Source organism: Berghia stephanieae, chromosome 2 (assembly GCF_034508935.2).
Source record: "Berghia stephanieae isolate SIO BIC M18660-M18661 chromosome 2, UCSD_Bste_1.3, whole genome shotgun sequence".
Lineage (NCBI taxonomy): Eukaryota > Metazoa > Mollusca > Gastropoda > Nudibranchia > Aeolidiidae > Berghia > Berghia stephanieae.
This window is the reverse complement of record NC_088361.1, coordinates 9100233-9114225: the sequence shown is the minus strand read 5'-3', so window position 1 is coordinate 9114225 and position 13993 is coordinate 9100233. Positions and strand designations below refer to the sequence as shown.

General features: G+C 38.2%; 1 protein-coding gene across 1 annotated transcript in view; it reads left to right on the top strand.

Annotated features, from left to right (window-relative positions):
* The window catches only part of LOC144964270 (multiple C2 and transmembrane domain-containing protein 1-like), a 251907-nt gene that overhangs the window by 66278 nt on the left and 171636 nt on the right, over positions 1 to 13993 (top strand). Inside the window, exon 2 of the mRNA XM_078898353.1 lies at positions 8479 to 9215. Within this exon, the coding sequence (XP_078754479.1) occupies positions 8479 to 9215 (737 nt within the window). The remainder of the gene's footprint in view (positions 1 to 8478; positions 9216 to 13993) is intronic.

The following is a 13993-nucleotide window of genomic DNA, read 5'->3' as shown; positions in this document are numbered from 1 at the left end:
GCAGAATGTGCTTTTCTAATGATTCGTGGCGAGTCGTGTGGCCAAAATAGTTTAGTTTCAATTTCTTTACAGTTTGAAGAAGAATTGGTGATTTTATTCCGATCCTTCTCAGGACTTCTTTGTTTGTTTGTTTTTCAGTCCATGATATTCTGAGTATTTTTCTGTAGCATGCCATTTCAAAAGCTGTGATCTTTGTGCTCTCTGCTTTGCTGATAGTCCATGCTTCGCATCCATATGTTGCAGTTGGGAAAACAACACTTTTGAGGATTTTGATTTTTGTTTGAATGCACTGCCCTTTCCAGATATTATTCATCTTTTCTAGCTTTGATCTTGCCATTGCTAGTCTCCTCCTGATCTCTGGGGCCGATTTCCCGTTGTACTCAATCCTGGCTCCAAGATATTCAAAATTCTTTACTCTTTCTATTTCTTCTCCATTGATTTTTATGATGGCATCTGTTTTGCATTTGTCAGTATTCATGATTTTGGTCTTCTTTATATTCAGCTTAAGGCCTTTGGTCTCGCTATGTTCCTTTACAGATGTTATTAGATTCTCTAGTCCCCCCGGTGTTGTGGACAATAGTGCAGTGTCGTCTGCGTACCTCAGATCTTTTATGGGTAGACCTTGCATTTTAGGTTCGTTGTAATTACTTCTCCTGACATCGTTTTCCACATCTCGCATTATACCTTCAGTGTAAATGCTGAACAAATGGGGTGATAGAATTCGCTATATCTGCCGCAAATCAAAGGAAACGACCCCTACCTTTTTTTTTTTTTTTTGCAAGTTTGTTCTATAAATCCAAATTCTAATCAATTATTTCGACATTTAACTTTTTTTTTTAAATCTCAAAATTGAGACTCGTACAAATTCTCCGGTTTATATTTTCTGACAGCCTCTTATTCTAATTCATCCACATTTGAAGTTGCAAAACAATTCTTACCTGAGCTGCTTTCTGTCGTATTCTGAAGTCCCAGGTTTGAGAGTTTTTGCCAAGAAGACACTCATTTTAATCGATCAATATTTGAAGGACGAGTTTTCTGGCAAAAAAAATTTCAAATACCCACTTGTTTTTTGTTTTTTTCTCCAGAGTACAGCTGTTCTGTAACATCGCCCTAATGTAGGTATTTCCCTTTAACTCCACTATCACCTCCACCCCACCCCTAACTCCCTCCACACACACCCCCCCCCCCCCATCCCGCCTGGGATTTATTGGCGCCGTATTGTACCCCCCTCGTTAATTAGATTGATCATCCACACGCAAACAAAGGCTCCAGTCCCGGCTCCTATTGCCACAAACACGATTTAGTTACCGCACTGATAGAGGTCTATATATCTAGGCCACATAAATGTATTAAATTAATTGCCATAACCTAATATTAGATATAATATTATGGACTCTAAATGTAATTAGCGGATACATGTGATATGGCCATATATTATTATTAACCGCACATGAAGATGATCTTAATATGGAAAAAGTGGATTTATCAACACAGCAGCATACGTCCAAGATTCCATCATAGGGAACAATTTGCTAAAGTATTTATGTTAACTTTTCCCCTCAATCTTATTATTATTATTATTATTATTATTATTATTATTATTATTATTAATAATAATAATAATAATAATAATAATAATAATAATAATAATAATAATAATAATAATGATAATAATGATGATGATGATAATAACCAATGGACTTATCCGTGATAGAAATGTAATACAATTCGTTTCTAGAGCGTACAACACAAAACCAAAACTATTTAATAGATATGATCACCAATAAATGAATGAATAAATTTATAAATAAATAAATAGATAAATAAAGATAGATAGATATATATATATATATATATATATATATATATATATATATATATATATAGAATGCGCTTGGCCAAGGAGTTCACAACATTGCCATCCGGAAGTATAACGGACCAACACACAAACTCTGTGTAACCATGAACTTTATTAGTCTGGTTAATACAGTTTAGTGAGAACAACTCACAAACGCGGATGCCAAAGGCCTGAGTGACGTCATCTGCATACTATCTATAAAACCAATAAAGCCACATATTTCGTGGGCGGATCAATCGATTACTGTGTCACGCAGAAAGTAACTTTTTTTTATCTCTGAAGACAAATAAACGCGGCTCTTTAGTGTTTCCCTCGTTTCGATTCAAAATTAATCAATATCATTCGCAAATATTTTGTAATGAATTTCTAATACTTATATATACACAAGCAACATAAAATGCACTTATTAGTTCCTTTGTAAATTAAATAATTAACCTACGAATTGCAGCGGTCTAAGTTTCCATCAAAGTGTGACGTTGATTATGCGATATTGATAAAGGATAGATACGTGGCCTTCGTAGAGTTATGGCCTGACACTGACCAAAAAATGACGTCAAAATGCTAGTCTTTTGCCACAAAAGAAAACAAATCGTGAGTTGTATTCAATAGTTCAACCAATGAAATGACTTGTTTCCATGAGCTCTACTAACGACAACTCACTAGGCGGTGCAAAAACAAAATAATGACCTCAAGCTGCCAGTCCTTTTGGATTTCAGTGTCTGGCTATAGATAGTATGCGCTTGGCTAAGCAGCTCATAACATTGCCATCCGGAAGTATAAAAAAAATTTGAGCATTTATATAGCGCAATATCCACTTAACGTGCTCAATGCGCTTTACAAGGGGTCCCTGGTCAACAGCAACATTTAATATGTAGGACGAGACATGACGCCTGTTAGGCGATATTACAATTTTTCGGACAAAGACAACGCTGTTAACGGCCAGGTACTCATTTTACACCTGAGTACGGTGAGAGAATGTGAGTAAAGAGTCTTTTCCAAGGACTCAACTATGCGCCGAGCAAGGCTCGAACCCAGGACCTTCCGATCCGAAAGCGAGTGTCATACCACTAGACCACATAGCCGCACAACGGACCAACACACAAAACTGTGTGTATCCATGAACGTTTATAGTCAGGTTAATACATTTCAGTGAGCATTACTCATAAACGCGGATGGCAAAACACAATAACAAAGACCTGAGTGACGTCATCTTCGAACTATCTATAACATAACAATGATATCGGTATCGTTACTTTTATGATTGTACTCGTGCGAAGCAAGAGTTGTCAGATTGTTTAATTGTTAAATTGGTTATTAAAACCACCCGGCCGATTCATTCAAAATGTAACAAGGTTGCCAATTTTCCGTATATTTACGGAATTCGGTATGCTAAAAACCCTCAGTATATTTTCCAATCACCTGCTAAACGGATAAAAAAGGAAGTACAAAAAGTCTTTTTACTGGAGTCCCAACACTTAGAAATGGGTCGGTCAATTTATTTGTATAAAAGTTCAGTAAAATTGTTGTCTCGTGAATTGGCAGCCCTGATGTAAGTATTCTTATTCATGTTAGTAGTAGTTGTAGTAGTAGTAGTAGTAGCGTATGGCTACACCTCCAAATTTATTTCGTCAACCCAGCTTCGAAAGTCTTCCTCCGCCTTAAAACAACTGTTTCATAGCCATCTTCAACTTTAGTTACTCGAGGGTGGAGGACGATGTGATCGCTGGTCTCTGGAGCTGCCTGACATTTCCGACAGGCATCACTGTTCCCAAGTTTCCATCTACACATATTTGATGCAGTTCTGCCATGTCCTGTTAAGAGACGACTTGAGGAAACCCAGTATTTCCCGGCGTTAGGCGTCCTTTTAGTGGAATCTTTTATTCGTGTTGAGCTATCTTGTATTTGTTCCTATCTAAAATCCAGTATTTCCATTTCGTATAACAAAAACTATTTTGAACATATAATGGCGGGAAGTTGTCATCAAAACCTGACAACTGTCGTCTATTCTAAAATGAGACTGGTTTAAACTAATTCAACGGTTGACAGAAATTAGTCGAGTGAATTACATAAATTATATGTTAGCCGTCACCACTGAGATGGCTACTTTTATCATAGCAATCCCTACGACAATAACAAAAAATAGAGAATAAAGAGGTAACTAAGGCGACTTAGATTCAGTGTTCCGCGTAGCCCTTCAGAGCCTTTAGGCCCGTGGAGCCGGAGTTTATCCCGGTTTCTATAGCGAGAAACGGACTAAAGCAATTACTTTCTATCCTTTGGATAGGACACTTATCTAATGCAAAGTACTTTCCGCCAGGTCTCAGAGACCCAACTACCCATTCACTTGCAGGGTAGACAGAGGGGTCAGAAAAAAATCTCGACTGCACTCGGGGATCGATCTTGGTCCCTTTGCGTGTGAAGCGAGTGCTTTACCAACTAAGCTATCGGGACCCCCCCACACACACACACACCCCACACACACACACATTCAGTATTCCGTATGAGACGGATATTGCTCTGCGCATGACAATTTCGACATTGTTCAACGAACGGACCGAGCGGCATTGTTTGCTGTCTTCTATGTTATAGTTATCATCTGATGAAGACCTAATGTCTAAACAGGGTTGGGTCAGAGTCAGTGTATTGTTACCCTATATTCTATTTTGATGTAGCGCTTACAGTCAACATTTGTCTTTCTCTGATTCTTGCTTTTAATACCAACGTCATGAAATAGAAGTCAGTATAACCCACTTGGCAGACAGGCAAATCAGAAACAAAAGCAGCTTGCATAAAGTCGCGTGGGGTTTTATTATTACTATTGATTTATTTGACCCCCATGTTCACCCAGATTTGGGAAGCTGGGCCCAATACTATCTCGTTGTGACAAAAAGTACGACATGATAGCATACTATTCAGAAATTATTAGAGCGTTACAGTTGCACACGACGTAACTCGTATCACGTATCACTTAACACTTTAATATCACATGAATTACCAATTATTGAAGGCTTATAACCTTCACAAGAGTACACAGCGTTTTGGACATATTTCCTCAAAGTCTGGGGGGGGGGTGGTCCCGATTGCTCAGTTGGTAGAGCACTCTCTTCACACGCAAATGGACCGGGATTGCTCCTGGGTGGACTCGATAAGTTTTTCGGACCTCTGTGCCCACCCAGCAGTGATTGAGTAGCTGGTTCTGTTATATCAAACTGATGGTAATTTGTGACATACTAGCGTTCTATCCATGTGCTGTAATCCGTTTCTCGCCATAGAAACCAGGACAAACTCCGGCTCCATGAGCCTAATGGCTCTGAAAGACTTTCTCAATTTTGGGCAGCGTGGCTCAGTGGTAAGGTCTTTTCTTCCTACCCAAAAGGTAACGAGTTCAATCACACGCCGCTGCGGTGTGTGGCATTGAGCCAGTCACCTCGCCCTAGCTCACTTTGCGGCGCTGCTCTGCGGCTGACGCCTGGTTATTCCAGTCTTCTCTTGGAATAGACCCTAAAGACAAATTTCCCCTTGGGGATGAATAAAGGGAATTTTTATTTTTTTATTATTTTTTTTTTTTTGCTGTTGAGGCTTTCCATTGATTCGTGACCTTCAAAATGCCCTTCAGAGTCAACGGCCCATGGAGCGGGAATATATCCTGTTTTCTTTATCGTGAAACAGATTTTAGCAATTGCTTGCTATCCTTTGGATAGGGCGCTAGTTTATTTCAAACTATTTTCTGGCAGGCCCAGCTACATCCAATATCACTGCTGGATGGACAGGGTGGAGGGGGGGGTGGTCAGATCGATTTCGGTCCCTTGCATTTGAAGCGAATGCTCTACCAACTGAGCGACTATGTGGTCTTGTGGTATGACACTCGCTTTCGGTTCGCAAGGTCCAGGGTTCGATCTTCGCTCGGCGCATAGTTGAGTTCTCGTAGAAGGCGCTTTACTCACATTCTCTCACCGTACTCAGATGTAAAATGAGTACCTGGCCGTTAAAAGCGTTGTCTGTCAGAGAAAACAAATGTAATATCGCCTAACAGGCGTCATGTCTCGTCCTACATGTTATGTGTTGCTGTTGGCCAGGGACCCCTTGTAAAACGCTTTGATCGCACGTTTAGTGGAGATTGCACTATATAAAAGCTCAATTTAATTTAACTGAGATACTGGGACCCCCATTCGTGACTTTCTCTGCCCCCCCCCCCCCCCCCCACGATTTATTTTCGAATATGGAAAGAACTGTGCAATATCTGGTCACATACGGAGTGTCCTGTCAATACGTGTTCTAGTGAAAAATGACATCTGTTCCACATTGGGGTGGTAAAGTCAGCCTTTGTTGCCCGTGCAATAATGTAACTTGACACTCCGGAACAAATGGCGGATGGATAGAGTTTTTCTTATTTTATTTATATTATCAAATAATCGTTCTCACTCGAAAAGCATTTCATTCATTTTATACGAAGTCGCTAATGTTGGGTGTGTGAGTAAGCATGCACGTGTTTGTGTGTGTATTTGTGTTTATATATAAATGCATGTGTGTGTGTGTGTGTGTGTGTGTGTGTGTGTGTGTGTAAGTGCGTAGCCGTGTTAAAAGTGTATGTTTAATTTTTGGGAAGAGGTTGATGATGAAAGCCCAAATAGTTTTTCCAAAAAACATTTAATTCAATTTTTGTGTTATATTTGCTTTTTTTTCTCATTCTCTCTCTCTCTCTCTCTCTCTCTCTCTGTCTCTCTCTGTGTCTCTCTCTATCTATCTCTCTCTGTCTCTCTCTCTGTCTCTCTCTATCTCTCTCTGTCTCTCCCTATCTCTCTCTCTCTATCTCTCTCTATCTACCTATCTCTCACTGTCTCTCTATCTCTCTCTCTACATCTCTCTCTCTATCTCTCTCTACCTATCTCTCACTGTCTCTCTATCTCTCTCTCTACATCTCTCTCTCTATCTCTCTCTATCTATCTCTCTCTGTCTCTCCCCCCCCCCCCCCCCCCCCCCCCCCCACTTTCTGTTCAACTCAATAGCCGTATATTGTAAATCTTTTCATTGCTGTTAATAATTTAGCATCTAGACTAGCTGCTGTTTACATCTAAATTGTTGTTTTCTGCGTTATTAGAACGTCTTAGTAAACAAATCGGCCGTATTATTCTCGTAATAAACGTCAGTTGACATCGCCAAATCGACGACACGAAGTCAAGTGATTCATAAGGGTCGAGTAATCGGGAGTTCGAGATATTATTTTGTCCTGTGAACTCAAGAGTTTCGAAGGCTTTGTCACGCACAGTTCTTATGTTTTAACCGACATAAGTGACAAAGTACATCACTTTTGAAACTTAAAAAAAAAACAAAAAAAAAACATTTTGACCTATTTTCCACTTTGCCCGACAAATGTTTACTTCAAAATGATATATTAAAAAAAAAAGAAAAAAAAAGAACAAAATAAAACCCAACAAACAAGCAATACCAAAAACAAACAAAAAAGAACACTTGAGCAATACCTGGCGCTGATATAACCTAAATGTGTTGCAAACGCCGTAAAACCCTTAACAACAAAAACATATAGAGAAATATCCACCAAATGCACCAAAAATTGGCAGCGTGGCTCAGCTGTACAGTTTTTGCTTCGTACCAGACAGATACCGAGTTCGAATACCCGCTGCGCTGTGTGGGCTCGAGAGTCACCTCGCCCTAGCACAATTTGGGGCGCTGCATTGCGGCTACTGCCTGGGTTACTCCCGTCTTCCCTTTGAATAGACCCTAGAGACGTTTTTTTTTCTTCTGATAAATAGATTTGCAACGTTTAACTTGTAGGACAAGGCATAAAACTTGTAAGGCGGTGTTATTTTTTTTTTTTTGTCAACAGATATAAAGCTGTACGGTCAGGTACTGATTTTACACCACATTACATGAGAGATTAAGACTGAAAATCCTTCTCTAAAGATTGAAAACTTTGCGCCACTCAGAGTGGTCCAAAAATGTGTCTCAAAATACAAACCCACAAAGCGGCACATGAATGAATTGTTAACCTCAACTTTGTAAAGGTCTGACACCTTTGTGAATAAACAAAAACCTTAACAACGCCATTATCACATATTATCTCATTGTCCTGTTGTGTTTCATTCATCCTGTTTTGTTGATAATGGGAAAACCGAAACGTCAACAATATCTGTTTTCGTTTATTAGATTGAAGCTTACACTCAATTTCAAATTGTTATTTATACATTTTCTGGTAATTCTAAGTGGTCCAATATTTTGCTTTAGAGTGTTGACTCATTTGTTATATTAATGTGCTTAGCACTTAGAGTAGCTTTTGAATGTCAAATGAAATTCTGAAAAGGCGTGAATAATCATCTGTAAGGCCTTCTTACAATTTTTTCCCCGACAGAAACAACGCTGTTATTGGCCAGGTATTCATTTTACACCTGAGTACGGTGAGAGAAAATGAGTAAAGAGTCTTTTCTACGGACTTAACTATGAGCTGAGGGAGGCTAAAACCCAGGACCTACCGACAGATCCGAGTGGAGTCATACTACAAGACCACATAGCCGCAAATGTAGTATTGTGGTCTAAACGAGACACGGTTCTTTTGTCAATTTTAAAATTTATTTTCTTCTCATGTCACTTTTTTTCATTCACAGGGACTAAGAATCGTCGGTCACTGAGGCGGGCCAAAACAATGACCGAATCTACAGACTTCACTCAGCCTGGAACAGGTTCCTCTGACGATACAGCCGCCACGGGAGTTGATTCCATACAATCCGTCCCAGAACCCACCAAACAACCCAAACAGAGGAAGAAGCTATGGGACAGCTTTCTCAGCAAAACCAGACGAATTCGGATTAGAAAGGGTAAAGGCAACGAGACGGGTTTAGAAAATCAAAGATCTTCGAGCCAGCCGAATATTCCTTCCACAGGGTCATCACCAGTCCATGAAAAATACAATAATAAAAATTTTCCTGGTGTGGTCAATGGTAAAGGTAAAGTCTTTGATTTACAAGGCAGCAGAGAAGCGTCTAGAGAGAGTAGCGGTGGTAGTGGTGACCACTATGTCCGCGATTACGCTCGCAATCGCAGAAAACGCCAAGAAAGACCCAGCTACTCCAGCATGAGCCAGGAGTCCGCGAGCAATACTCAAAACGCACCTTCTCTTCGGGATGCGGAGTCGTACGACGATTTGATGGACGATTACGTCGATAATGCTAGGAACGGACTTCTGCATCGGACTATCAGCGACCCCTATATGACCCCGGAAGTACAAGTGAAGCGGGTTTTGCAGCACGGGGTGTCGTTTGAAGATGACGTCAAAGTGGAATATGATGATGGATATGATGAAGCGGAAGGGAATATTCCTGTCATCGAGGACGCCAACGCACAGGTATGATTGCATATTTAGTGGTCCTCTTTGTCAAACCGGTGTTATGTCCTAATGAACATGAAAAGGAAACTAATTTTGGGTTAAAATAGCAACAATTAGGCAACTGTAATAATTTAAAGATTAATTAATAAAGCTCTCACTCTCCGATGGAGGAATTTAGCTTAACTGACATTTTATAAAGTTTAGCTTAAAATCTAATTTTGCGCATCAGGTTCACCGGCATAATAACCGTTGTGAGACGATTGATCACATGTTGTTCTTATTTTGTCTACCGCTGACTAAACGCCTTTATTATTTTGCCCAGTGTTGTTACTTTTAATATCGATGAATAAACATCACTCCCAAAATTTTGCATAAACAAGAGCATTTATAAGCGCAATATCCACTAAACTTGATCAAAACGCTTTACAAAGTGTCCCTGACCAATAGCAACACGTAACATATATCTATAACGAGATATGACGCCCGTTAGGCGATATTACATTTTTTTGACAGATACTCATTTTTACACCTAACTACGATGAGAGAATATGAGCCTTTTCTACGGACTCAACAATGCGCCGAGCGAGGCTCGAACCCAGGACCATCAGATCCGAAAGCGAGGGTCATATCACAAGATCATATAATCGCATATATTTAGGAGTCTCAAGTACGTTGACAAAATTTTGGGACATTTTAATTTATTGATATTTAAAGGCAAAGAATTCAGGCCAAAATGATGAAAAGTCATTTTGTGAGCAGCTTTTATAACAATAAATCTTGTTTACGAATAGGAAGCAGATAAATGCATCAATACCTGAAGTGAAAAAAAAATGCCAATAATGAAATAAAGGCGTTTTGTTCGGTAACATTGTCCTAACCCCCATGATCCTACCAGTTCCCTGTTGATGCTTTGTTTTATATGACGTCGTCATTGAATGTAGTTTATCTATTATAAATAGCATTATGGGAAATAGGGTTTCCTTATTATAAATCAAATGAAGATTAGTTGTTGTCGACGTGCATTTATTTGGAGGTCTGATAACCCATTTCCTTATGGGCTCATTGTTGTAATTGAAATCTAAAAAAAAAATAATGCAAAATGTTGTCCATTTACAACAATGTTAAACTAGGCCCATAAGTGGGTTCGGATGTCAGGCCTGCATAGATGTACACATCTGTTCTAGAGTTTAAATATAAGCATGGCCATTTATTGATTTCATTTGTCAAAATAATCACCACAATAGTATAAAATTACCCGAATTCAAACCCAACTTGCGGTGTTTGAAATCTGGAAATTGTAATTGAACATTGATTTTTTTTTTAAAAGATATTTTTTACAAATCATACTGAAGAATTATTTCACAACTTTGTTGAGGATTTTGAACGTGCAATATAATATAGGTACTTGTGTGACATAACGTCAATATGTGTCAAATATATCTCTTGAACTTTGTAAATAGAAGTAGCTATGTAACATGGAATACCTTGTAATTTACCACAGAATCATATTTTCTTTGTTTTACATATATACACATAAGCGCACACACACTAACACACACACACTCACACATACACACACTCACACATACACACATACACACACTCACACATACACACACTCTCTCACTCTCTTTCTCTCTCACTCTCTTTCTCTCTCTCTCTCTCTCTCTCTCTCTCTCTCTCTCTCTCTCTCTTTCTTTCTTTATCTTTCTCTCTCTCTCACACACACACACACACGCATACACACCCACACACACAAACACACACGTGCACAATCGCCCTACCCACACATCTTATGATGATTGTACAATACTTTAGAAACCGTTGATAACTTTTATTTTCCTACTATCTATACAGCATTCCTAACTTGTCCAAAAATAATTGTTAAAATAAAAAAAAAAGAACCCCCCTCCCCCCGAAAAAAAACAACAACAACAAAACCCAATAAACAAAGCAAAACAACCCAATAAAGCAAAGAAATAAGAAAATTGAACTAGATTATTTTTGAAATTAACTTCTTTTCCTTTTTTGCCACGACTCGGATCTCCCTTAATAACGTCATTGTCTTCAAAGCAGGATTTATTAAAACGATTACAAACGCAATTCCTCTAAATACTACATGTTATCCCCTTAATAAATATTCTTTTAAGGGGTTAATTGATTTGAAAATCACGGGTTTACGTCGGTTATACAGTTTTATATCTCGTCTTATTAATCAAATTATTAGATAATTATTTTACATAATGATTATTATTATTATTATTATTATTATTTTTTTTTTTTTTTATATGATGATGATGATTATTATTATTATTATTATTATTATTATTATTATTATTATTATTATTATTATTATTATTATTATTATTATTATTATTATTATTATTATTATTATTTGCTTTGCTTCATTATTTATTTTACATACTTGATGTGTTTATTGGGTATATTATATTCTAGTATGAGTTATAATGGCAACCGCCTAAATATAAACATTCTAAACCTGATTTCGGTGAGGGATCCCATATCTGCTATAATATATATTCTGTTCTTGCTGCATTTCTTTTTCTTTCTTTCTTTCTTTCATTATTCATTTCTTCCTTTATTTTTTCTTCTTCCCTTTTTAAAATTATTTTTCTGATTTTTAAAAACAATCTCCACCCGTTAAACTACACTCCATTTTCCTGACCTTGTTTCATCGCCTTTCTTGTTCTCTCATACAGTGAACAACAGTTCTCTTGATCTTCCATTTCCTCTCCACAATAGGATTCAATAGTCGTAACGTCACTTCCTTCCTAATGACGCATGGTAACTTAGCAACACTGGCTCTAAACTATCGGAACAATGGCGAACGCCGTATGAAATATTTCTCCGGCGAGCATAAAAGCGTATCCAGAGGAAAAAAAACCCATAAATTTGATCATGTTTTGACTTTTACACATTCTGGTCACAAGACATATGAAAAGTTCTAGCCAGCTTGAAGAATAAAAAGTAATGATTTTCTTTGTTTAGAACCAAGATGGCCGCCGTTGCCGGGCGGCGTGACGTCAGACTACTGAATCCAATTGCGTTAACAGATTTCCCCCAATAACCCCGACACAGTGACCACGAATGTTGATTTTGTACCCTCCGAACGATAATGTGTGATATCAATCCGTGCTTATGAATGTTTTTATGCAACATCAATACGCTGATGATACGCAATTGTACTGCGTTTCCAATATGAGAAATTTACAAGAAGTATCAGCCAATAGTAAAAATTGTATCCAAAGTGTTAAGAAATGGATGAATGAGAACAGACTGAAACTGAATGATGATAAGACGGAGGTGCTGTATGTGGGGGTCAGGAAGTGGAAAAGTGAAACAGATTTGAAGTTGGGGGATGCCTCTATTCAAATTGTTGACAAAGTGAAAAACCTTGGCACATTCTTAGACTCTGGACTGTCGATGGAGCATCAGGTTAATAATTTGGTTAGATCTCTCTTTTTCCAACTAAAAAAGATTGCTTCCATTAGACGGTTCATATCTGAGGATGTGACCAAGCACCTGGTTGTGTCCCTCGTACTATCGAAATTGGATTATTGTAATGCTCTGTTGTTTGGCGTTTCGCAATACAATCTGAAACGTCTTCAGATTGTCCAAAACAGCGCTGCCAGACTAGTATTTATGAAGCGTAGGTGCGACTCTGCCGGACCTCTACTTCATGACCTGCATTGGCTGCCTGTTGAGAAAAGAATTAAATTCAAAGCTTGTGTTTTAGTGTATCGTTGTCTTGAAGGTACTGCCCCTTCCTACCTTTCAGAACTAATTGAAAGATATTCAAAACCCCGCCCCTTACGTTCGGCCAGTGATTCCACAAAACTAGTTGTCCCTCGAATTCGGAAAAATGCTGGAATGAGATCCTTTTCTCATTTCGGACCCTCTATTTGGAACGCCTTACCGCAGAGCATTCGTGAAAAAGAATCTTTGTCTATTTTTAAACGTTCGCTTAAAACATATTTGTTTCGATTTTAGTAGATGGTATGAGAAGCAAGATAGGTTTGGTTTGTGTTGTGTGTTGTGTTGTGTGTGTGTATGTGTGTGTGTGTGTGTGTGCTTGTGTGTGTGAATGAGTATGTTTCAGCCAAAGTAATTTGTAATTTAAGCGCTTAGAGTCTGGTGTCTCGGAGTTATAGCGCTATATAAGTTTTCAGCATTATTATTATTATTATTATTAACATGGCATGAATTGTTTTGTTTTCATTATGCATACGATCTTGATTGATCTGGAGTTTTCTTTCCAGCAAGTCATAAACTTGGATTTCGAAGTCTCATAATCTTTGAGTCTGAAACTTGAAATTTAGATTTTATATTGTGCAATATACACTAAACGTGCTCCAGGCGCTTAACAAATGGTCTCGATCCAACACTTAACATTTTAGTCAAGACATGATATAGGTGAGAGAATGTGAATAAAGAACCTTTTTCCAAGAACTCAACTAAGCGCCATTCAGAGCGGGACTCGATCCCTGGACCTTCCAGCCTGAAGGCGGTGTCATACCAGGAGATCACATAACTGTCTTGAAGGCAATATGATATATATTTGATATTCTTGATTCTTGCCTTTTAGAATGTTGGACGTGTTCCTAATCGTTGTACGAGCTTGCACGATGGGAACAAAGTTCGGATTTGAAAACACAAGAATGCAAAAATAATTTTCCCCTACCCCTCAAACAATTATGATTTCGTTTGTTTTGTTGTTGTTTTTTTTTTATTGAAAGCTAATAACACACATATAATATATATATATATATATATAT